Raw genomic sequence first — 22567 nt, 5'->3', positions numbered from 1 at the left:
CCCACCACACCCTGCTCAGGTATCTACCACAGAATCTCTCCAGGCCCTTATGCCCAATCTTGGTGCTCCTTTGTGACGTGGAACATCCTGCCAGTGGACCCCAGGTCCCCTTATATCACAGGTTAAGCCGTAATCCCCCACATGTGAGAAATGAGGACTTGTATCTTGATTCCAGGGTTAGAATCTTCCCCCAACCTCAGGTAGGCCTCCAGTCCCTAGCACATTTCCTCTCACTCTGTGATGTCTGTTCCCCATCCCTCCATGTGTTTAGCTCAGACCACTTAGATCTGTATCACTGAGAAGTCACTTCTGCCCACAGTTTTACTCATGTCTATACACATTAAACAATCATCCTCACTCTTTAACAAGTCTTAGTTTTATGACGGAGGTGATGGGGTGTTTCAGTGAGTGCTTGTGTTGAATAAATAAAATTTGAAAGAGTTCTTATCACCGGCTGCCCTTTCACTGAGTTTCTTGGGGTGGAGAGAGAAAAAGAATAAGTGCAGGTGGGAACAAATCCGGGGGAAAGATCAGTGATAAAATGTGCTTCTGAAAGGCTCTTGCTAGAATCAAATAATACTCTTTCCAAAGGGGAGTTCGAACAACCACAATGAAATTCAGGACCATCGCCTGAGCCCTAAACAATACTATTTCTTCTAGTCTCTCAGTAGCTCATCCACCTCTCCAAATCTTTGGCTGAATAAACAGATAATTCATGAAGAATAGAAACAGATGGTGGATGTGAACCTAGAATTCAGAGATGTTACCCTGGAATAGTAAGCCTGCTTACTCTTGTTTGACCAGAGGTGCTACACACCCACTTTCCTTCCTGTTTTGCTTTATGAATTCTAGAAACAGCCAAGATTGGAAATCATCACCATTTCTCTACCCAGAGCTAGAAGGTGATCAGAAGCTTGTTTGCCCTAATTTACCTGTTGCTTTCTCTTTTGTCTCCTAGTGGAGCACTTGCAGGTGTTATTTACGTATGGAAGTGTTGACTTGACCAGAGAAGGTAAGAACCATTTCTAAGAAGCTCCTCCAGGTGAAAATGCCTTCATTCCAGCTCAGGGAAGTTGAGGGGAGTGGCCTGAAATGACTGAGAAAGGAATGGGGAACAAGGGTCCTTAAGACACTGAGTTTTTAGTTTTACAAATCAGGAACTCTAATGATCAGTGACTAGTCAAGGTCAGGTTTCTGACAGCATCGAAGCTGGAATACAGCTGCACGACTGAAAATAAAAAATAGAAAATAAATTGCTCTCTCTGCTTTTCTCTTCTAGGAAGTCAACCCACCTTAGCAAACTCTGCATGGCATGCCAAAGTTCATTGGCTTGGAGTACTGTGTGTACTTCTTCAGTCTTCCTCCTCCTTGGTTCTGCAGACAAGAAGATGCAGGAACAGTGAGTGAGATGAAGAAGATTGAGGTCCTGCTTTGGGAGGAAGATGACCGCCTGGCTGGTGGGGAAGAGAACTGAAGAAGGAAGCAACAGAACAAAAACAGGTCTGGGGAAAACAAGGCCTGTAGGACTGCGGCTCACCCAGGGGCAGGCTGTGGACTTTGATACCTTGTTTTACACATCATATCTCCAGGGGGCCCCTGCTGGGGCCTAAGTGACATCTAACCTGGTGCTGAGTGAGTGATGTCAGAGGTTGAAGGGTCCCTAGGATTCATGCGAGCTTCCTCTAAAGTTTTCTCACAAAACCATGATAGCTATCACCAAGTTCCTCAAAAAAATAAATAAATAAATAAATAAATAAATAAATAAAGCCACAAAGGTCAGACCCTCCCCAGATATCTTCTGAGTTGGGTACTGAGGAACAAGTGCCTGACTCATTGACTGGGTTAGGCAGGTGCCACCATCAGTATGAGCATTCCCAAGGTGGAACTCAGAATGAATGCACCCAGTCTCATCAGGGTGGAGCCAAACAGTCTCCCACTAGTAATGTGTCTAGGAAGGTGGCAGAGTTAGATCAAGGAAGTAAGTGGAGGAAAGAGGACAATAGGAGGGTAGATGCTCCCATCCATATACCCATATATGACCTAGGTGAAGCCTGCAAAGCAGAGGGCAGTGTAGATTTTAAAATGCACAAACTAGTCATAGGACACCAGAAAACAGAAATGCTCACACTTACACAGTGCCCCATGCCAAAAAAACAAAACAACAAACAAACAAAAAACCTGAAAAACTGAAGAACAAAACAAAACAAAACCAACCCACAACAAAAAACATTGCTCCAACACAGTGATACATTTTCAAATGAAATATGCATTAATTACTGTCAAAAATGTGCACACATGCATCTCAGAAAATAGAAACGGCTTCCTGGTACTGCTCAGCATGGCCTTGGCCTCCCTAGGGGCCAGTGGTTAGCACCTTGGCCTTTCAGCCATCCTATTTAGTCCCTTCTCTAGAACTTTCAAAAGAAACAGAGAGTGGGAAACTCCAGAGTGCTTCTCATGTTGTAAAGCTCAGTGGGGCCTGCGCAGGAGGCAGCAGGAAATGATCACAGCATTAATTACTATGGGGCAAATTAATGGAGCTACAACAGCAGTTGACAGGAGGAAGAGAAGGGGAACAAAGGCACATTTGGGGGAAAGGTATACAAAAGTTCTGCAAGAAATTAGACCTCCTGACCTGTGAAAACTGAAGTGTCTTTATGTACACATGAATCTGCACCTGACTCCTATTTCTTCAGAATCACAGGATGTTTGAGTTGAAAAGGACCTTGAAGGGTTTCGGCACAAACTGTCTTTCATTCACAGATGCAACAGAGCTAGCACGAGAGCCCAGTCTGCCAGCCTCCCAATCAGATATGGCAGCCCCTGGGTGGTGCTGTGTGTGTGTGTGTGTGTGTGTGTCTGTGGTATGTGCCCGTTTACCTGCTAACCTGTCCAGCTCGTCCACTGGCTTTATGAGTTGGCACTCAAGGCTTTTGAACCCAGTGACTGGAACAAACTCCACTCTCAGCGAGCACTGGTTTTGATCTCTCTGTCCTCCCTGGCCTGCCCTAGCTTCATCCCTGAAGACCCCACTGCCTGCCAGCAAATCTTCTGCTGACCAAACCACCTACAGACATTTTCCTGGAGGGACCAGAATAAGAAGCATGGGCAGAAAGAGTCACTAGAACAAGAGAGGAAGAGCTGGAAAGGATAATGAACCCAGAAATCCAGAGCTCCACAGTGACTACAAAGAGCTTTAGACATGGATACACGTGCCCACACACCATAAATGTGCAACTCACATATATGAACAAGCTATCTGCTACATATGCATATAACAACACAACACATACATATTCAACAAGCAGCACATATGCGTATATGCATATAAGGCACACTTGCATACAAACCACTCATCACACAACAGTAAAAGTAATATATGTATGCCAACTGTACCACATACATATGTATATACTACATATATGTAGTACATATTCTGCATACTGCCCATACCACATCCCAAACATACTATGTACCACCGACATATATACTTCATTCAACTTACAGGTTTACTTCATACACTATGACATACATAACACATATACACATAACACATAGCACACATTGTACACTACATATATATCATATTAAATATACAAAGCAATTTTGGCCTATTCACTATCCAAGTATAAAACACACACACACACACACACACACACACACACACACACACACACACACACACACACACTATACTCTATCAGCGGCTCTCAATGAAAGTTGATTTTGCCCCTTGAAGATGTTGGCAGGGGAGACTATTGTCACTTAGGGACTAGAGGTTCAGAAGTTGCTAAGCATTGGAAGATGTATGCATCAGGTCCTACAGGAAAACAAAGTACTTCAGTATGCCTGGTACCCAGGTTCAGCAACTGTGCCAAATGCAGAAACTGGCATCTCAGGCCCATTCTCAGACATAAGTCCAGATAGACCCATGTAATCTCATCAACATCTCAAGCCCCACTGCATATGACCCCTAGAGGGGGCCACTAATATTTTGATGTCCCCCTCCCATTGCCTCAGCTTATAATGGGAGATTAAGCCCAAAGCAAGAAGAAACAGAATGAAGTATTCCTGTGCAGCCCCTTGGCCTGTTCTAGACTCATTGTCTGCTGACCATCATAAAGGAAGCTAAATTGCAGATCCCATGTCACAGGTCTCCTCAGGGTTGTCATCAGGAAAATAGATTTAGAAATAGTGAGATGAGAAGTCTCTCAACTTGAGGCCAATCCCTGTGACAGCCTGTGATCATCCCTCACTCCAACACAGACAGTATGCAACATGAGAACCCTTGGCTCTAGGCTGCCAAAACAACTCTTCTCTCAGTGGTGGCATGAAGACAAAGCTATATGATCTTCAGCCTGCTTCCTGTCCCCTCAGAACCAGCAGGAGGTATAAGGGGACATACCTGTCAATTGCAGGACTGGAGTGCATGATGGGGATGCCATTATCAGACCTTGGATAAAGACTTAAGTCTACAGCCTCACCCTGTCCTAAGAACATGATGTGGGGTACAAAGAGATAGAATGTTGATGTCCAAATTGGTGAGTGCCAAGCCACCCCAACTGAACCTCTATGCGTTTTGATACTATTATCCATGTTCCATCTGTAGCACTATGCGTTCCACAACGAGGCCGAGAGAAGGAAGCCAAGAGGAAAGGGAAAAAACAGTAGAAAATTATTTCTTCCTTCTAACTTTCTATTATCTCACTCCACAGCATGATACAAGCCTGGCTGTGTTATCCTCTCTCCGACTAGTGACTAAACTGGGGTCCTTTCCTGGAGCTGGAGAGGACAGAGAAGGTGGAGTTGGTCAGCGTCAGACTAACACTTGGCTTAATGGGCACAAAGGTCCTGGGTTCAAGGTTTGGATTCTAGCCTTCCCCCCACCCAGCTCAAACTCACTGACCCTTAGGTGGGTGTGGAAGGCAGCTAATCGAAGTGCATTGTTTGCTCAGGGCTGTATGGCCTGGCCTTAGGCCCAAGAGCAGGAAAACACAAGCAGCTTTCCATTTGAAGGTGGCCATTCCATACCCCACCCACAGAAACACCTCAGTTTTGTTTCCAAGAACCTCTCCCCACACATGCTTGAGTGCGGACATACAAACTTACCCACACACAACACATATGGCCCACCCCACCGAGAAAACACATACTACAGCAACAATACTACACCTAGATACTAGATGCATACCACATACCATTTTTACATGCATATGAATCATAAAACAGACACATGTACTCCCTGCCCCATGCACGTTCCATGGAAAGCACATATTTCATGTATATATCATTCATTAAACATGCAATACATACAATGCCAACAAATACAATGTATATAATACATATCCCACATACACATATGCAAGACCCCTATACATCTCATACAGTATCAGAGTCAACTCAAAGCTTGCACACAAAAAGCACCACAGACATATCAAAGGCACATATATAATGTACATGCCATATGTCAAACACATGGTGCATACATAATACAGCACCCAGAGCACAGGCATACTACACACACATGCAAACATAGCGCTTACACATAAGACATTAACCATAATACAACACACACACACACACACACACACACACACACACACACACTGAACCTGGAGAATGACATACAGACACTTGTGACTTCTGACAGCCAACTGCCATCCCAGATCACTGAGCCCCTGGAAGGCAGCAGAATTTTGAATAAGGCAGAGCTTCTCTGGCTTCTTCCACAAAGGGGAAATAAGCCAGATTTATCTGCAGGTAGGCCTCTGTTGCAGTCCAATGCTGCTGCTGCTGCCCAAGGTACCTGTGACTATGTCTGTGGAAGTCTTAACTCTGCAGCAATCTCTTTGCCAATTAGAGTGAGTACATTGCCCAGTACTGGGTGAGCTTGGGCTTCCCTGTCACTTCTGTGACCTTGGGGATTCACTTTAGCACTTGGAACCTCTGTTATCTCCATGGGCAAAATATGAATAATAACTGCCTTCTAGGCTCTCTGTGAGTTTGTGTAGACACACTCAATTGTAGCACACGGTGCCAGTGGCAGTGACCCAATGTCTTTATGGAAGAGTTGCTAGATAAAATACTCTAGAGCATCTAAAATATTTATATTTGTTGAAAAATACATTTTTTCTAGGCATTCTTGTAGCTTTGATTTCCAGACAAAGTCTCACTGTGTAGCACAGGCTGCCCTCTAACTTCCCATTTTCTGCCTCTGTGTGTACAGGGCTGGGATTGGGACCAACCTGTGTCTTACTACGTAACCCACCTACCACTAGAAGCTGGGTCTTCCACCACTAGATTTTATACCCTGACTCACCAGCCTGGGGATGGATATATTACATCTTTAAGTGGTGGTAATGGAGACAACCCAAGCCAAAGACAAAAAGTGTTTCTCAGAGACTATACTAGGCTTATAATGCTTACGTGTACTGTCTGGTTCTTTACAGAAACCAGTGCCAACTCAAAGTTGGTGAGAACTCAGAATCTTTGCTATTTATACGCGTACTCAGGGCCAGGTGGGACATTTAACCCTGAGAGAACTTAAATCCTCAGAACTTCAGTAAAAACAGACAGAAGCCCCTCCATCCTGCAAAAGGCCCTTTCTTGCTTTCCTTCTCCTCAGTGCCAAGAGTCTTTCAAGTGAGACTGACTTGTCCAGGCCTTCCTAGAAAAGGTCACTAGATATCCCAAAGTCCAGGAACCAGCTCTTTAATCTCTTTGAAGACCTAAGAACAGGGGAAGAGTTCCAGGGTGGAGAGAGTTGCAGCTGACGCATGGCCTTGGTAGGCAGGACTTTGGGTTCTGTCTCTTTAAATCTCAGGTAATTTGGGAGGAGGGAGGGAGTGCCCACACAGCTCCTGCTCACTCCCAACAGGAGCTCCGATATACAAGCCCAGCAGATTTCCAGCTCTGCCAAGTGGAACAAAGCAGGAGCCCTCTTCGGACTCCTAAGAGCAGCCACGGGAAGCCTCACCAGCTCCACAGGTGAAGTAGGAGGCAGAACACAGGAGACGGGACCTCTACAGAGAGAGGGTAGGCCGGCTCTTGGGGATGCCAATGTGGCCCCAGGGTCGAGCCCAGGTGGGGTCTGGCATCAGCCTCAGCCCCCCAAGGACTCAGCCTTCCACCCCATGGGGTGGTCACTGCCCAAGGAGAAGGGGTTAATACTCTGCCTATGGAACAAGTTCTGCAGATGGTTCCACAGACGAGAGTCCTGGGCTCAGAGCCGAGATGAGCAGAACCTGCTGCAGCAGAAGAGGTAAGTTTGCCATCTGCTTCTGTGTCTTCTACTTCTGCAGCAGCAGGGCATACCCCCCACCTCCTCCCAGCTTGAGTATTCTCTTTGCACCCTGTCTGGACAGTCTGTGCCCCTTGTTAGCACCTTCTCCTGAGTCTTGGCCCATGAGGCTAGCTGGCCAGGATGTCAGGTGGGAGGTTGCCTGGGCACAGTTGTTAGTTTCTTTTAAGGTCCCATTCATTTCTGCAGGTTTCTTGTGAGTCCATCCCCAGGAGTCAGGAACCTCACTGCCCTTTTTGAAGCCTCTACCCAACAGGTGACGGTGGTGGCAGCGTAATGTCTGATGTATCTTACTCCATGCCCCCACAACAAACTATGACAGAAATACACTTTATACATAAGCATGCATGTAGAAATGAATGTGTGTGATCGTGATCGAACAAATAAAACAATAAAAAATATGGCAAAAAATGTGAAAATACATATCATTCCTGTGCATTTGTCTCCGTTACTTGGAGGAGTTTAAAGACCCAGCAACACTGAGTTGCAGCCTGGAGTGCCTTCCTCTCTATTCATGGGTTGGTATGGACTCCCGGACTCAATGCCATAGATGTTCACTATGGTCTCTTTCATAGTAAGCATAGGCTAGGGGGTCTGAGAGAGTCTGGAGTTTAAGCCCTTAGAAAATCTCATATTTTGATTCTATCTGTTAAAAATAGACTTCCCTCTATTCACTGGATACCTGTTTCTGATTCATGGTATCTTAGAGTTGGCTCTGATAGCAGGAAAATGGGTGATCCACTGGATCTTGGGCGGAACCTGTGAGTAGTCTTCTCTCTGACATTGCCAGTGGGGTTCCCTCACCCATTTGGTGACATGTTTAAAGGAAGTCCTGCTTTTGTGGCCTCCCTCCAAGGCAATTCTGTGACAGGTAGCATGTATGTATATTCACAGAGGAAAGGCTGAAGTTCTTGTCTTCAGGTTTTCCTCCATCTTTGAATGCAGGGCTTGTCTTAGCCTGGCCTCAAGGCTACCTGGGATTTCCTATTCTTTTGATTAACATTCCGTGGTGGGATATGCACCTTCTTGGAGCTGCAGCTTTCCTGTCTCTCACAGCAGCCACCCACCTCTCTCCCCCCAGGCCTGGGAAAGTGGGGGGTAGGGCACATGTCTGGCTGATGACATCTGAGGACAATAGAATGGCATTGTTGTTAGAGAATAATTCCTCATTGGTTTCACTTCTTCTCTTCCCACTCTCAGGACCCTGTTGCTGAGGGCATCAGGCAGACTGCAGAAAGGTCATGGGCTTTGAAAGAGGCAGGTGAGGTTCCTACATCTCATATACAGGAAGAGCAAAGTAAAGGAGTTGGGTCCGAGCAGGCAGTCTGGCTAAGCATATGTTACTTGCCCTCATCTAATCTGCATCCATTTCTTCCTACCTTCTGATGGGCCTCGTTGTCTGCAGTGTTAGGCTAGGAAGGTCTATTGCAACCAGTAAGAGGATTCTCCTCCCCATTTTTCAGATCACCACATCTGGTTCCAGAGTTCCTTAACCCTCTTCTTCCCAGAAAATTGGTGTCCATGGTAGTGGCCTTCTTTGGATGGTCCTTCCCAGAAGGAACTGAAATTTCCTAGGAGTTTCTTGGCCTGAGAGGTCAGCTATACACAAGGAAGACATGACAGCAATTAAGACAAGCTGGGGTGAGCACTTCAATTAGCACTGTGAACTGTGAAAGAATCTCGTCGTCTATAATGAGTACCATCACTGGTTTATCTGATATGAAGTCAGGCTTTGGAGGGAAGGAGATTCTGTTATCCCCGTAAAGGCAAGTTAGAGCTCAAGAGAGGAAGCCCAAAATGGAATTCTAGGAATCGGACCTGGTAGGATTTCACTGTGAATGGTCTCACCAGAAGGCAAAGCTTTTTAAGAACCCTGTAAGATGAGCAGAGGGAAGTCAGCCTTTTTCTGTGTGATATACTTTTCTTGGGTCTTAATCACGCAGCTCCCCAGTTTAAACTCATGTTAACTGAATTCTCAACTCTTTCTCGTTTCTTCTAAACTATTTTTTTCTGGCCTGAAGTCTCATTTCTGTATATCCAATGCATTAAACATCGATTGAGCATAACTCATACTCCATTAGGTTTCTGGGAAATTATCATAGTTTTTGTTTCTCAAGGAACTTGTGTTCTGATGAGCAACGTGTACCAAAGTGCATGCTGTCCCTACATATCTTCAGATTAAATCAAGCTCAGAGAGGAAATACTAAGACAACAAAGTTATTTTGTTGCTTATATGTGCTATGTAAACAGGTTCACGGTAGTTACATCAATACTTATCAGGTATTTTTCTCTGTCATCATTCCTAAACAATATTGTACAATAGCCATTTATAGAGCATTTATATCCCATTAGGCATTATTGGTTACCTAGAGATCATTTAAAGTACACAGGTGGAAGTTAGAGAAGTGATGCATACCTGTATACTCAGTACTTGGAATACTGAAACGGGACTCATAATCCTAGATAACACAGTGAAAATTTGTCTCCTAAAATACAAAAGTTAATACATAAGATGAATATTACGGCTTTTACTTGTAACCCAAGGACTTGGGAGACTGAAGCAGGAGTGTTGCCACAAGTTTACCACGGAGTACATACACAAGCCTGGGCCACAGAGTATAGTCATAATCTTAAAAGTGCACTATGAATATATAAACTATATGCAGATATTATATCACTGTATGGAGGGGACTTGAGTTTGTATGAAGTTTGGTACAGAGTGGGATCTTCTAGAACACTGTCCATCCTACAGATTCTGGAAGAATAACCATACATATGTTAAAAGGGTGAAGGTCACGCAAAGGTTTGAACAAGTGTTGAGGGAGTACAGAAAGAAATTGTTCTATCTGGTATCTGATTTCTGCTAGTGTGGGGTGTGCTGAGAACTTCACGGAGGCTGCCCAACCTGACTTCCCACCTCTACTGTGCTGGCATTTTCAGTTCCTGGGAGGACAGGGAGTCGTGCTGGATGTTTGAGTTGGGTTACATAGATACCTGTATAAATAATATATATGAGGTGAAGTGTCTGTGCAGGCTAAGCTCTGACATTTTTCTGTAGTTCTTGCCTTGATAAACACACACACAGGTACATGTTCACTTGCCCAAGAAAAGGAGTTTTGGCAGGTAAGAAACAGCTTGGTTCCAAATCTTGAAAGAGCCATGTTCTCCAGATTTTGACTTCCTCATCTTATCTCAGCTGGAGGGAGGCGGCTCATGAGTGCCCAGTGTATGCCATGTTACCACACATGACTGATCTTTCTCATCTGTGGTCATTGCTCTGGGCCTGACCCCCACCTCCCAAGAAAAATCAGGAAGAGCCATAAAAACTAGAAGAACCACATCGTTTAGTGGAAAGTGCCTAGAGCTATGTTCTTGGTAATCAGGTCTGCTTTTTAACCCTGTGAGATCTTCTGGCAACTATTTAACCTTGCTGCCTCAGTTTCCTTTTCATTAAAAACAAATGAGAGAATTACTCAGCTGGTGTTGTATGGCTATAGAAAGCAAATACGGCATTAAGTGATGTTGCTTTGGAAACTGAAAGGCAAATTGAACAAATGGGATCATGGCAAAAAAATATATATTATTTAAAAGGCAGCTACTGAGGATGATGGCAATCAGTGGGGCTATGAGTGATCTCCTCCCAACGGAAATAAATCTAGTCAGAACTAAAAAAATGCATGTTCCTGGCAATCACATAGTATTATCCCTCACCATCTACTGGTGCCTACAGTCATCTCTAATGGTATTTGTAGAGAAACTCATGTATATCCTCAGAGACCCCCACTTCTGGACCTAATTAACACAAAGAAGAAGGACAGAGAAATGGCTAACAAGGTACTCTCGTCTCAGCTCAGAGTCTGACCTGCTTGGACGAAGCACTTCAGAGCACTCACCCTGAGGCTCCATCTGTTACTTGAACAGATTAGATTGCATTTCTGAAAATTGGTGCTCTTCTGATTTGAACATTTCTTAAAACTCAGTGGATCCTTCCTTGTTTCCCAGAATAAACAACAGAACATGACTCATATACATGGCACACATAGACTTATATGTTCATAAAAACCAGAAGCAGAAGGTCTGGGAAGCCGAAGTCATAGAGAAGCCAATGACTCTTATTTTGGAAGCACAGTGCTGGGTTTGAACAAGAGAATACTAACTTATGTCCCCAACAAAAACAATATGCTAGATTTTGTGTCAAGAACTCCATTAACTGAGTTTTCCCCAAGCCATCACAGAACTGAACTGTTCAATTTTATACTCAATTGCCAAGTAAAACAAAATGTTGAAGAATCTTGAAATATCCTTCATGTTTTTAATAGCTTCCATTTCTCTTTGTTACTCTGTCACTACAGTTTACATGATTCCACAGTTTTGTTTTTTCTTACTTATTTTAATTATTAAAAATATTTTGTATGTTACTAGGAAATATCCATGGAAGTTTAATTGCTCTTCATATAAAGAATTTTTATCTTAATAAGTTATGAATAATTGTATCTGTACATCAGAGTTTCTCTATCCTGGCACAGTTATCACTTTAGGCAGAATAATTCTTTGTAGATGGTCCTGTGTGGCATGTTCAGCATTGTGTCTTCCTCTTATTCCCTGCCCCTTAATTGTCCTCTAACCTCCTATGTTAGGTTGCTGTTAGAGGATCTATAGCATTCTTTGGTATACCCTGAACCTCTTTTTGGAGCCCAGAAATTGTGAGGCAAAACTACCTTAGGAATTTAGGGCTTTCTCTGCTATCACCTTGTGGTCCTATGTAGTTACTACAAGTAATAGTCTGGGATGTGCTCCCTGACCATTCCGCCTTCATTTTCCTGAATTCTGGAGTTTGCAACCATTTCTTATAAACCAATTGGGCTGGATTATAAGCTGCTTCTTTACTTGGGTGTGGTTTGACTACGTTGCCAGATAAGGTACGGAGCACTTCTTTCTGTTTGATTTTCTGATGAAGAATGGATAAGTTGTTACTATAGAGATATCGCAAAATATTTCATAGGATATATTTATAGAATCGGAGGGAGGTAGTAGTGAATGGGTATGGTCAAAATGCACTGGGTAAATGCATTATATTTTCAAAGAATACACATAAAGTGATACTGAAATAGTTATATAACTAAGGTTCAATCTTAAATAAGCATCATATAATTCTTCTCAGTGTATGTAGCAGGCTTTGGTCTTTCCCAGGACTACTAGAATAGCAACAGACAAAAGGAAGGATTACATAGGGACATGTGGGGACAGTTGCCAGCTTCGGAGATGTGTCATGAACAAAAGGAAACTCTGTGATTTCCAAGTGTAGAGGAAGAAACATTTTATTTACAACACAAAGATTAATATGTTACAGCAAAAATGAAACCATTGGAAAGAGTAAAAATGTTTGAGGGGTATGGTGGTGGTGCTGTGCGCGAGTGTGTGTGTGTATGTGTGTGTGTGTGTGTGTGTGTGTGTGTGTGTGTGTGTGTGTGTGTGTGTGTGTTGGATGAAGCCTTGTGCTGACTCTAAAATAGGTATGTAAGAGAGCTTTTCAAGAATGGCTGGAGTCATGGTTAATGGTGAAGAGTATAGAAAACTTCCAAGTGTTTCCAAGTCAAACCCTGTTTCACATTTAGATTCTATGTTTATTTAAGGTTGACTTAGAGGGTGGTAGATAAAGTCAACAAGGAGGGGGAGTAAAGCCACCTTGGCACGACCGCTGATTCATCCATTTGACAAGGATCATAGTGAGCATCCACAGCACCCTAGGTGATTTTGCTGGGCACAGGAGTGCAGAATGCACAATGGACAATCACTGGGTTAGGGGAGTGGATTCAGGAAGAAGCAGTCTTGTGGGCACAGGCCCAGCGAGAACGGTGTGCTCTGTGGGGCTGAGGCCTGTGGTGAGATTGAAATGCCAGGTGTAAGGAGTGAGGGGGAGGATCACAGAATGGAAAAATAGTTGCACAAAGACCGTGAAGGGCCTCTGTGTTCCTTATCCTTGGGCATTGAAAGACCTGTCGGCTTTTTGTGAGCTGTGACTGCACCACCATTTAGAAAGACTATCCTGACAGCAGAAAAAAAGATGGACTAGGGGTAAGTAGGGCACAGGAAAACCAACTGAATGTCTTGTTAGTCCTGCTCCAGAGAATAAAGATGTGGATTAATGAGCTTTAGTAGCAACAAAAGAGAAAGAACTATATGGAGACAGAATCTAAAATGATTGACTGGAACGGGTTGTTGCCCCTGGGCCTATGGATGGAGGAAATAAAAGTCACTTTCTACTCCTTATTACTTTTCTGCCCCCAAGTTTACAGTAAGATTCTTGCTACTGCCAACACTTTAGGATGTGAGCTCTTTTACAGATCCTTTTGTATGCCGTGTAATCGGCTATCTATGGATAAATATAATAATTGCTTTTACCCTCATGGAAAGATTAAATTGCTCCAAGCTGAAAAAAAAAATCAGTAAAATCGGAGCCACGTGTTTTACTTGGGGTAAGATGACAGAGGTGATTTGCAGAGCCAAAGGACATACTTTTTTGCCTCAAACACATAAAAGTAAGAGAATAAGTAAGGAAATCTCGGGGGCTGGGAGTTGAGGGAGGATCTGAATTCATTATTGGATGCACTCAGGAAGGAATGGAAGGGGAAAATGAGAACATTCACATCCACATGAAATTCATGACAAGAGTTCTCTAAAACAGATTCTTTAGAATCCCCCTCATCTGCCATTGTTGGTCACCATTTATATCTTCACAGGTACAAATGGTAGAGCTGTAGTAGCACCTAAGACCCTATAGACAGGGTCTGAGAATGACAAAGGACTTGACTGCCTCAGGTTTAAAGTGTGCTCTTTAGAGGCTGGGTTTCCTTGGATTTATTACTTCAACAATTTCACATGCATGAACCACACTCAATAACTTTTGACTTAAGAAAGATTTCCTGAACTTTCATTATCCCAAGAATCCATTGGGACTCTTCCTAAACTGCAGACCTGGACATATTCAGGCCAAAGGGTAAACTGAAAGTTGGAATCTCATATTAATTTGCATAAGATAGCGGTCTCCCATAGAATTCCTGATTTACAAAAGAAAAATTGTAGACATTAAGATGTGAGAGGAGAGAGTGGGAGATATGAATGACCACTGCCTGGAGCCAAGATTTCTCAAAAGTCATTGTTGTTTTTAGATTGAGTCCTAAGGATACTGCCAGAGAACAGGGTAAAGTGGAGGGAATGAAATGTCCCACACTGAAGGTCAAATAGCAAGGCACCTTGTAACAGATGAAAACCCACCACTCTCTGCATGTGGACTTCCTCCACAAATATGACGGAGGACTCCTTATACCTCTAGTACATAGAAAACAGTGCTTATCGTGCAGGGCAACCTTAGGGCACTTCTGAGTTGAGAATAAGATCATTCCAGGCATGATGAGGTCATGGGGTGAATGTATACCTGAACAAAACTCCTTTCTTTTGGTTCCATGTGCATATATATATATATATATATATATATATATATATATCCATACACATATATTTATATATTTATGAAATATGCATACTTTACAATTATATAACATAAACTATACATTGCTATATAATAAATGTATTACACATAATATATCATATGTTGTGTTATAATATATATTATATAGTAATATATCATGTATTTTCTTATTTAGTACTATGGGATAGAAAACTAATTAGGGAACTCGCTTACACAAGCTAAATGGGCAAAGTCAGTTTAGGTGAACTGAATAATTGGGAGAAGATAGTTGGTGACCCTTACCCTGTAATGGACCCACCTGCCTGGGTCAGGAACCTAGGTACTCCATTGTTGTTGTTAAGACACACACCTCTGAGTGAAGCCTTTATAACATGGCCTGCAACTGGGTGTGTTCACTGTTATTACCTTTCTTGTCCTCTTTCCTGGTAGGATCTGGGAGTCGCCTCTTCTTCTAGCTGCCAAAGAAAACAATGTCCAGGCTCTGATCAAACTGCTCAAGTTTGAAGGATGTGAGGTGCACCAGAAAGGTATGCAGTAGAGTTCTAGCATTGGTGTGTAGTTTAGTACCCCATCCTACACACTACCTTAAGAGAGTCCAAGACCTAGAGTCTGTTTTTTCTCCATTGACTGCCCTAAAGACATTATATGTTCTTTCCCCCTCTCTAATGCTAGGAGCCATGGGGGAAACTGCACTTCACATAGCTGCCCTCTATGATAACCTGGAGGCTGCCATGGTGCTAATGGAGGCTGCCCCAGAACTGGTTTTTGAGCCCATGACTTCAGAGCTATATGAAGGTGAGGCCTGGGGAAGGATGGTAAGCTGTTATTCAACTTCAAGTCGATAATTTGGGGGAACCTGAGAAGTCTTCTGAAGATCCCTAATCTTTATTATAAGTCACCAAGTTGTCCTTTTGCTAAGTCCTGATGACAAGTCATTATATCTGGTCCCCAACCTTTCAGAGGCCCAGAGAAGGAGAAGAATTGGATAGAGGGAACAAAAAGGATCTCCTGGGAACCCACAGGGTCTCTCTTATCCATCCCAGATGGTGACACAAGGAAACTATGGGAACACATGGAAGGGATTTCTTCAGAGTCTTGGGAACAGATATACAACTCATAATTCTCTCTTGGCCAGGTCAGACTGCACTGCACATTGCAGTAATAAACCAGAATGTGAACTTGGTCCGTGCTCTGCTTGCCCGAGGGGCCAGTGTCTCCGCCAGAGCTACGGGCTCTGTCTTCCACTACAGGCCTCACAATCTCATTTACTATGGTAAGAGCCAGGAGCAGGCTCAGAGGTGGAGAGCAGGGCAGTGGTGAGGAGGGAAGGCCTTTTGCTTGGTTGTATCTTCTGGGAGGCTGGGAGTGTAGTGTTTGTAAAACTTTAGGTCAGAGACCAGTTTCCCTTAAAACCCTCTGTATTGTTCTTTCCTGAGGTTTTTGTTAGTCAAATGATCCCAAGCCACAGGCTGAGATATGGGAGCCTAGAAGGCTATTGTGGGCCTAGAGGCCCACATCTCTACTGGCTGTCTCCTACCATGGATTTCTTTGTGTCCACAGGAGAACATCCTTTGTCCTTTGCTGCCTGTGTGGGTAGTGAGGAGATTGTTAGACTGCTCATCGAGCATGGGGCTGACATTCGGGCCCAGGACTCCTTGGGTAAGAGCGGGGATGAGGAGAAAGTGCTGTATTCTCTCTGTGTGTCTGTCTCTCTCTGTGTGTCTCTGTCTCTCTGTGTCTCTGTCTCTGTCTCTGTCTCTGTCCCTCTGTCTCTCTCTCTCTCTCTCTCTCTGTCTCTCTCTGTCTCTCTCTGTCTCTCTCTGTCTCTCTCTCTCTCTCTCTTTCTCTCTCTCTCTCTCTGTCTGTGTGTGTGTGTGTGTGTGTGTGTGTGTGTGTGTGTGTGTGTGTGTGCACTCGAGTGTGTGTGATGTCAGGGGGAAGAGAAATACTCAGATGGAGAATGAGTCATCAGGGAACCTGATAGCAGCCTCTGTCTTCCCCAGGAAATACAGTACTACACATACTCATCTTGCAGCCCAACAAAACCTTTGCCTGCCAGATGTACAACCTGCTACTGTCCTATGATGGGGGAGACCACCTGAAGTCCCTTGAACTTGTGCCCAATAACCAAGGACTCACCCCTTTCAAGTTGGCTGGGGTGGAAGGCAACATTGTGGTGAGACCATATCCTAAGATGTCTTTAATGCCCCTCTTTTTACATGACTGGGACAGAAGAGAACTGAGAACACACCTTAGTTCCCATTCTCAGCTTTAACTAGGATCTGTTTCAACCTATGCCTTTCATGTTTCCTGGTATTTTTTTTCTGCCTATTTACTCTAACTAAAGTACTGAAAATTTGTGTTGTCTAGACGTCATGCTGAGATTTTCTGGAATGCCCAAGCCAATTTGTCCTTTCCAGAACAGAGAAAATCCTCTCTTACCTCCAGGCTCTGGAATGACTCCTGGGGCAAGATAAATCTAGGATTCTGTGTGACATGAGTTCTTTGGTCTTCCAAAGGCTGGTCTTTAAGAGAAGGCCAACATCTTCTCTAGTCCTTTCCTTCTTGGCTGTGCTATTCCATTCAGCTGTGAGGCCTGACCACCTCAACTCTCTTTCAGATGTTCCAACACCTGATGCAGAAGCGGAAACACATCCAGTGGACTTATGGGCCATTGACTTCCACACTTTATGACCTCACTGAGATTGACTCCTCAGGGGATGATCAATCTCTACTGGAACTTATTGTTACCACCAAGAAGCGGGAGGTACCAAGAAGTGGGAGCACAGGCCTTGGTGAGGGGTGATAGGGTTGTGGAGATACTTTTCTATTCTTTCTGTTGCAGGCTCGCCAGATCCTGGACCAGACACCTGTGAAGGAACTGGTGAGCCTCAAGTGGAAGAGGTATGGGCGGCCCTACTTCTGTGTGCTGGGTGCCATCTACGTGCTCTACATCATCTGCTTTACCATGTGCTGTGTCTACCGCCCACTCAAGCCCAGGATCACTAACCGCACCAACCCCAGGGACAATACCCTCCTGCAGCAGAAGCTCCTTCAGGTGACACCCTGGTAGTGACAGACAGTATACTAGGCATCTGCTTTTCATAGCGCTATCCCACTTTCTTGACTCCGTACCAGCATTTCCCTATCACTTAGATCTCTCCTAAGAGGACAAAGAGTCCACACACCCACACAGAGACACACATACATTCTTACTCTGGGAGCAGAGTTTGAGACTAGCTGAATCTGATGGGCTAGAAAGAATCTGAAACAGCCAAAGACCTTGAAAACAGACAGATACAGGTGATTTACCAAATATTTCCCCCCTAGGAGGCCTATGTGACCCCCAAGGATGATCTCCGGCTGGTGGGGGAGCTGGTGAGCATCGTTGGGGCTGTGATCATCCTGCTGGTGGAGGTGAGGTGTGGGTAGAATCCTGGTGGAGGCTATCTGCCCCAGGGGCCCAGTCTGCATTCTGGTCTACAAGTGCCTTTGTATCTCTATGACTTCTTTCCAGATTCCAGACATCTTCAGGTTGGGGGTCACTCGATTTTTTGGGCAGACCATTCTTGGGGGGCCATTCCATGTCATCATGTGAGTGTCTCCATCTCATTTCCAGCCTTCATCTCATTAGAGCATTTCCCACCTTCCCTCATCTCTGAGTTCTCTCTGCGATGTGTAACCCCAGTGTGGTGAATGTGAGAAGGCTGTCTGACAGTATAAGTGGTTTTAGCTGCACTCTTGTTATTAGGTTCCCAGGATGAGTCTGGCTTCTTTCTCTCTCTCTCTCTCTCTCTTTTTTTTTTTTTTTTTTTTTTTTTTTTTTTTTTCCGGAGCTGGGGACCGAACCCAGAGCCTTGCGCTTGCTAGGCAAGTGCTCTACCACTGAGCTAAATCCCCAACCTCTTTCTCATTACACCTACCTTCCTTCCCCCCAGTGTCACTTATGCCTTCATGGTGCTGGTGACCATGGTGATGCGGCTCACCAACTCAGATGGAGAGGTGGTGCCCATGTCGTTTGCTCTGGTGTTGGGCTGGTGCAATGTCATGTACTTTGCCAGAGGATTCCAAATGCTGGGTCCCTTCACCATCATGATCCAGAAGGTTAGTTCCTCCCCCATGCTTCCTAATAAAAAGCCTCAGACCAAGGTCAAGCAAAGACTTTTCCAGAGGGCTGGGCAGGACATGTTTCAGGTCCTGTGACCCTAACATAGTTCTTTTTATATGTTTTTCTTAGTGTCTTTCTTTGAAAAAGTTTAAAATCCTCTTACAAGCTTTTAAATCATCCTTAGTTTAAGAACCTCACCAAGACGGGGCCAGGCAGACTTAGCCAGCAGGCTCAGTTTGCCCACCCATCCTGGTATATGGAGCCAGCAAATGTGTGGGGTAAGAATTGCTGGTGTCAGGTAGGTAAATGCCCTGAAGGGAATGTCCTCTGCCTCCTCCTTTTTGTAGATGATTTTTGGTGACTTGATGCGATTCTGCTGGCTGATGGCTGTGGTAATCTTGGGATTTGCTTCAGGTAAGTTACCAGGAGGGAATCTGTGGGAGGAAAGGGCTTCGAGGAGCTTAGAGGATACGGAAATCTTCACACTGAACTTGGAGGGAGGCCAGGAAATGTCTAGTGATGGACGAATGCTGCTCAGAAGGGAAGGGCAGGTGTGTCAGGGACAGAAGATTAGGAACACGAGTCTTGTAGAAAATAGTGGAGCGTAATGATTTAAAATTTATCAGTTTTGTGCTGATCAGGAACAACTTCAATAAACCTGCTAATGTGGAGAGGGGAAGAGCAGGGGCCTCAACCCTACACAAAGAACCACACTATGGGCAACTAAGGAATGCTGGGAGAAGAAATATTCTTCCCCAGGAAAGAGTATACCAACTTGTTAGCCTATACCAAAGGGTCAGCCCTGATAACATACCTACAAGTAACATTGTAAAACTGAACCAGCCATATTTATGTATTTATGAAAAAAAATATGAAATATATCAACAATTAATGAAAAGAGGCCATGAGTTTGTTAAGAAAGGCTATATGGGAGGGTTTGGAAGGAGGAGAGTAAAGGGTGGGGATAAAGTAATTTTATTGTCATCTGGGAAAATCAAAGAATTTAAAATGTATTATTTAGAGTTGAAACCACAATATGAAAGGAATAGAATGTAAATGGACAAGTGGTGGGCTCTTCATGATACAGTTGCCATGGTAACTCTCACCCCTTGGGTGGAGCAGCCTTCTATATCATCTTCCAGACAGAGGACCCCGATGAGCTGGGCCATTTCTATGACTACCCCATGGCACTGTTCAGCACCTTTGAACTCTTCCTCACCATCATCGATGGCCCTGCCAACTATGACGTGGATCTGCCCTTCATGTACAGCATCACCTACGCTGCCTTTGCCATCATCGCCACACTGCTCATGCTCAACCTCCTAATTGCCATGATGGGTGACACTCACTGGAGAGTTGCCCATGAGCGGGATGAGCTCTGGAGAGCACAGGTGAGCCCTCTAGTGGTTAGGAGGGTTACTGCATCTACCTCCTTCCCTCTCAAGAAACTGGCCATGCTAGAATAAAAGGAGCCATTTGTACTCCATGTGTGGTTAGATAGGTTTTTGCATAAGTTACAAAATAATGAAACATGTCCACGGGGATTTAATTAGCAACAAAGAGCACTTCTGGAAACGTTGGGAAGGATTTGGTATAGTTTTCTCAACAATTAAATCTTCGGTCTTTTCTAGAAATAAAATGAACAAATGGCTAAAGCTATATTTGGTCAATTTCGTCCCTAAGTAAGAATGGAACTATCTAGTCTTCTTCAACATACTGAAGCCTGCAAAATTTGACCCAGAAAAATTGAAAGTGTTATAAATAATGACATTAAAAAAACCCCTCTCTTTAGCAGCAGAAGCTATCTTCAGTCAGATCATTATGATGGGCATACATAAAAGACAATGAGATGAATCGAGTCCCCATTTAAAAATATACCTGGAAAAGAATTCATCTCACCAAAAATAATTTGAGCAAAATAAAAATGAAACTATAAAACCCTGGAAAGCATTTAACTGTGATGTGTGGAAATTGAGTAGAATCGTAAGCTGGCTAAGAAGAGTTTGCTGGAAGAAATCTTTTAAAATATGTGCATATTAGGTTTCCAAGTGGGATGTTGATATTTTCAGATCACTTTATGCATGCAGGGTCAAAACATTTGAAACCTGCGAAACTCCTTTTTGCTTCCCATGTTCTTGCCTGTACCTGGGATCAAGGTCTCTCCTGAGAACCTTACATGCCACCTGTACCTCACCTGGCTTTATCATGGCTTTCAAGTCAGAGGATAAAGAATTGTGGGGTCCAAGTCCCATTTATTCTCTTCCACAGAAGAGACTCTATTAAGGTCATACTGCCATCTTGGTTTGGGGGCTTGCTTCCATTTCTAGAAAGCCACAAGTACCTGAGTTTTTCTATTACTAAATTGTCTTCCCTCTGCCTGGCCCCTGCTCCTCTCCCTGACCTCCTCAGTCAGCACCTGACCTCCTCTCTGACTTCCCTTTCTATACCTAAATAAAGGTTGTGGCTACTACCGTGATGCTAGAACGGAAGCTGCCTCGCTGCCTGTGGCCTCGATCTGGGATATGTGGGCGAGAGTATGGTCTTGGGGACCGCTGGTTCTTGAGGTAAGCGATGTGGTATTCCCTAAGCAGTCACTTTAGATGATTTCTTGTTTCTAGATGATCTATGGAAGTCTGCATGCTTCCTAGACCTCATGTTCATTGTCTAAAGTGTGGCTACTGAGGACAAGATTCTATTTTGAGGTTGGGCCCCTAAGCTTCATCAGAGCGGAGCCTGCAGCTCTCTGAGGCCTGGCCTCTGAGGGGTTGCTGTTCTGTGTCCCCACACTGGCTACACAAAAACGTCAACACTGGTGGGGCTGGATGACAAGTGTTGAACTTGGATCTTCTTTTCAGTAATCCCTCCTTCCACTCTTTCTAGGGTGGAAGATAGACAAGATCTCAACAGACAACGCATCCGCCGCTATGCACAGGCCTTCCAGCAACAAGATGACCTCTACTCTGAGGACTTGGAAAAAGACTCAGGAGAAAAACTGGAGATGGCACGACCCTTTGGTGCCTATCTGTCCTTTCCTACACCCTCAGTGTCTCGAAGTACCTCCCGAAGCAGCACCAATTGGGAAAGGCTTCGACAAGGGGCCCTAAGGAAGGACCTTCAAGGGATAATCAACCGGGGCCTGGAAGATGGGGAGGGCTGGGAGTACCAGATCTAAATGTTGGCTCTCACCAAACATCAAAACAGAATGAAAGAAAACCAGTTCAAAACTAGAAGTCATCCTGCAAGTCCAAGGAGAAGGGGGAGGAACATGCTAAGGAATGTACAATAAATCCTTCAGAGCTCCACAACTCCACCTTGGGGCAGAAAGAAGAAGATTCTGTGGTCCTTGCCTCAACCAAGCATTCCTTGTTCTCTTATGGAAGCTCCCCTGCACACCAGAGCACTTTAAAGACAGGCTTCCCGTCACAGGCACCTGTCTCCACCCAGGTCTAATAAGTGGGAGGGCACAGAACTCTACCCAGAGTGCTTCAGAGGACCGGTGGAGAACACTCAGATTGTGGGAAAGCGTGTGATGGAGAGATACAGGCACCAGTCTAGGGGTGGGGAAACTAGGCTGAGCCTTGCCACCTTCCAGTAAAGTCATTTCCTGATCCCCACCCAGCTCCCTTTATGTTTCAGTGAACTTAAGCACTGGCCCACCCTGTCCTGCAGC

General features: G+C 44.3%; 1 protein-coding gene across 1 annotated transcript; it reads left to right on the top strand.

Moving 5' to 3' along the window:
* The first annotated feature begins 6849 nt into the window (after positions 1-6849).
* Trpv6 (transient receptor potential cation channel, subfamily V, member 6) lies at positions 6850-22511 on the top strand. The gene is made up of 15 exons (NM_053686.2): positions 6850-7261; positions 15219-15316; positions 15462-15584; positions 15925-16062; positions 16350-16448; positions 16793-16965; positions 17410-17556; positions 17635-17847; positions 18120-18206; positions 18307-18383; positions 18728-18893; positions 19245-19311; positions 20020-20288; positions 21355-21461; positions 21778-22511. The coding sequence occupies exons 1-15, from the start codon at positions 7134-7136 to the stop codon at positions 22067-22069; spliced, it is 2184 nt and encodes a 727-aa protein (NP_446138.2). The 5' UTR covers positions 6850-7133; the 3' UTR covers positions 22070-22511.
* Positions 22512-22567: the final 56 nt, after the last annotated feature.

This window comes from Rattus norvegicus, chromosome 4 (assembly GCF_036323735.1).
Source record: "Rattus norvegicus strain BN/NHsdMcwi chromosome 4, GRCr8, whole genome shotgun sequence".
Taxonomy (NCBI): domain Eukaryota; kingdom Metazoa; phylum Chordata; class Mammalia; order Rodentia; family Muridae; genus Rattus; species Rattus norvegicus.
This window is presented reverse-complemented; position numbering and strand designations above follow the sequence as displayed.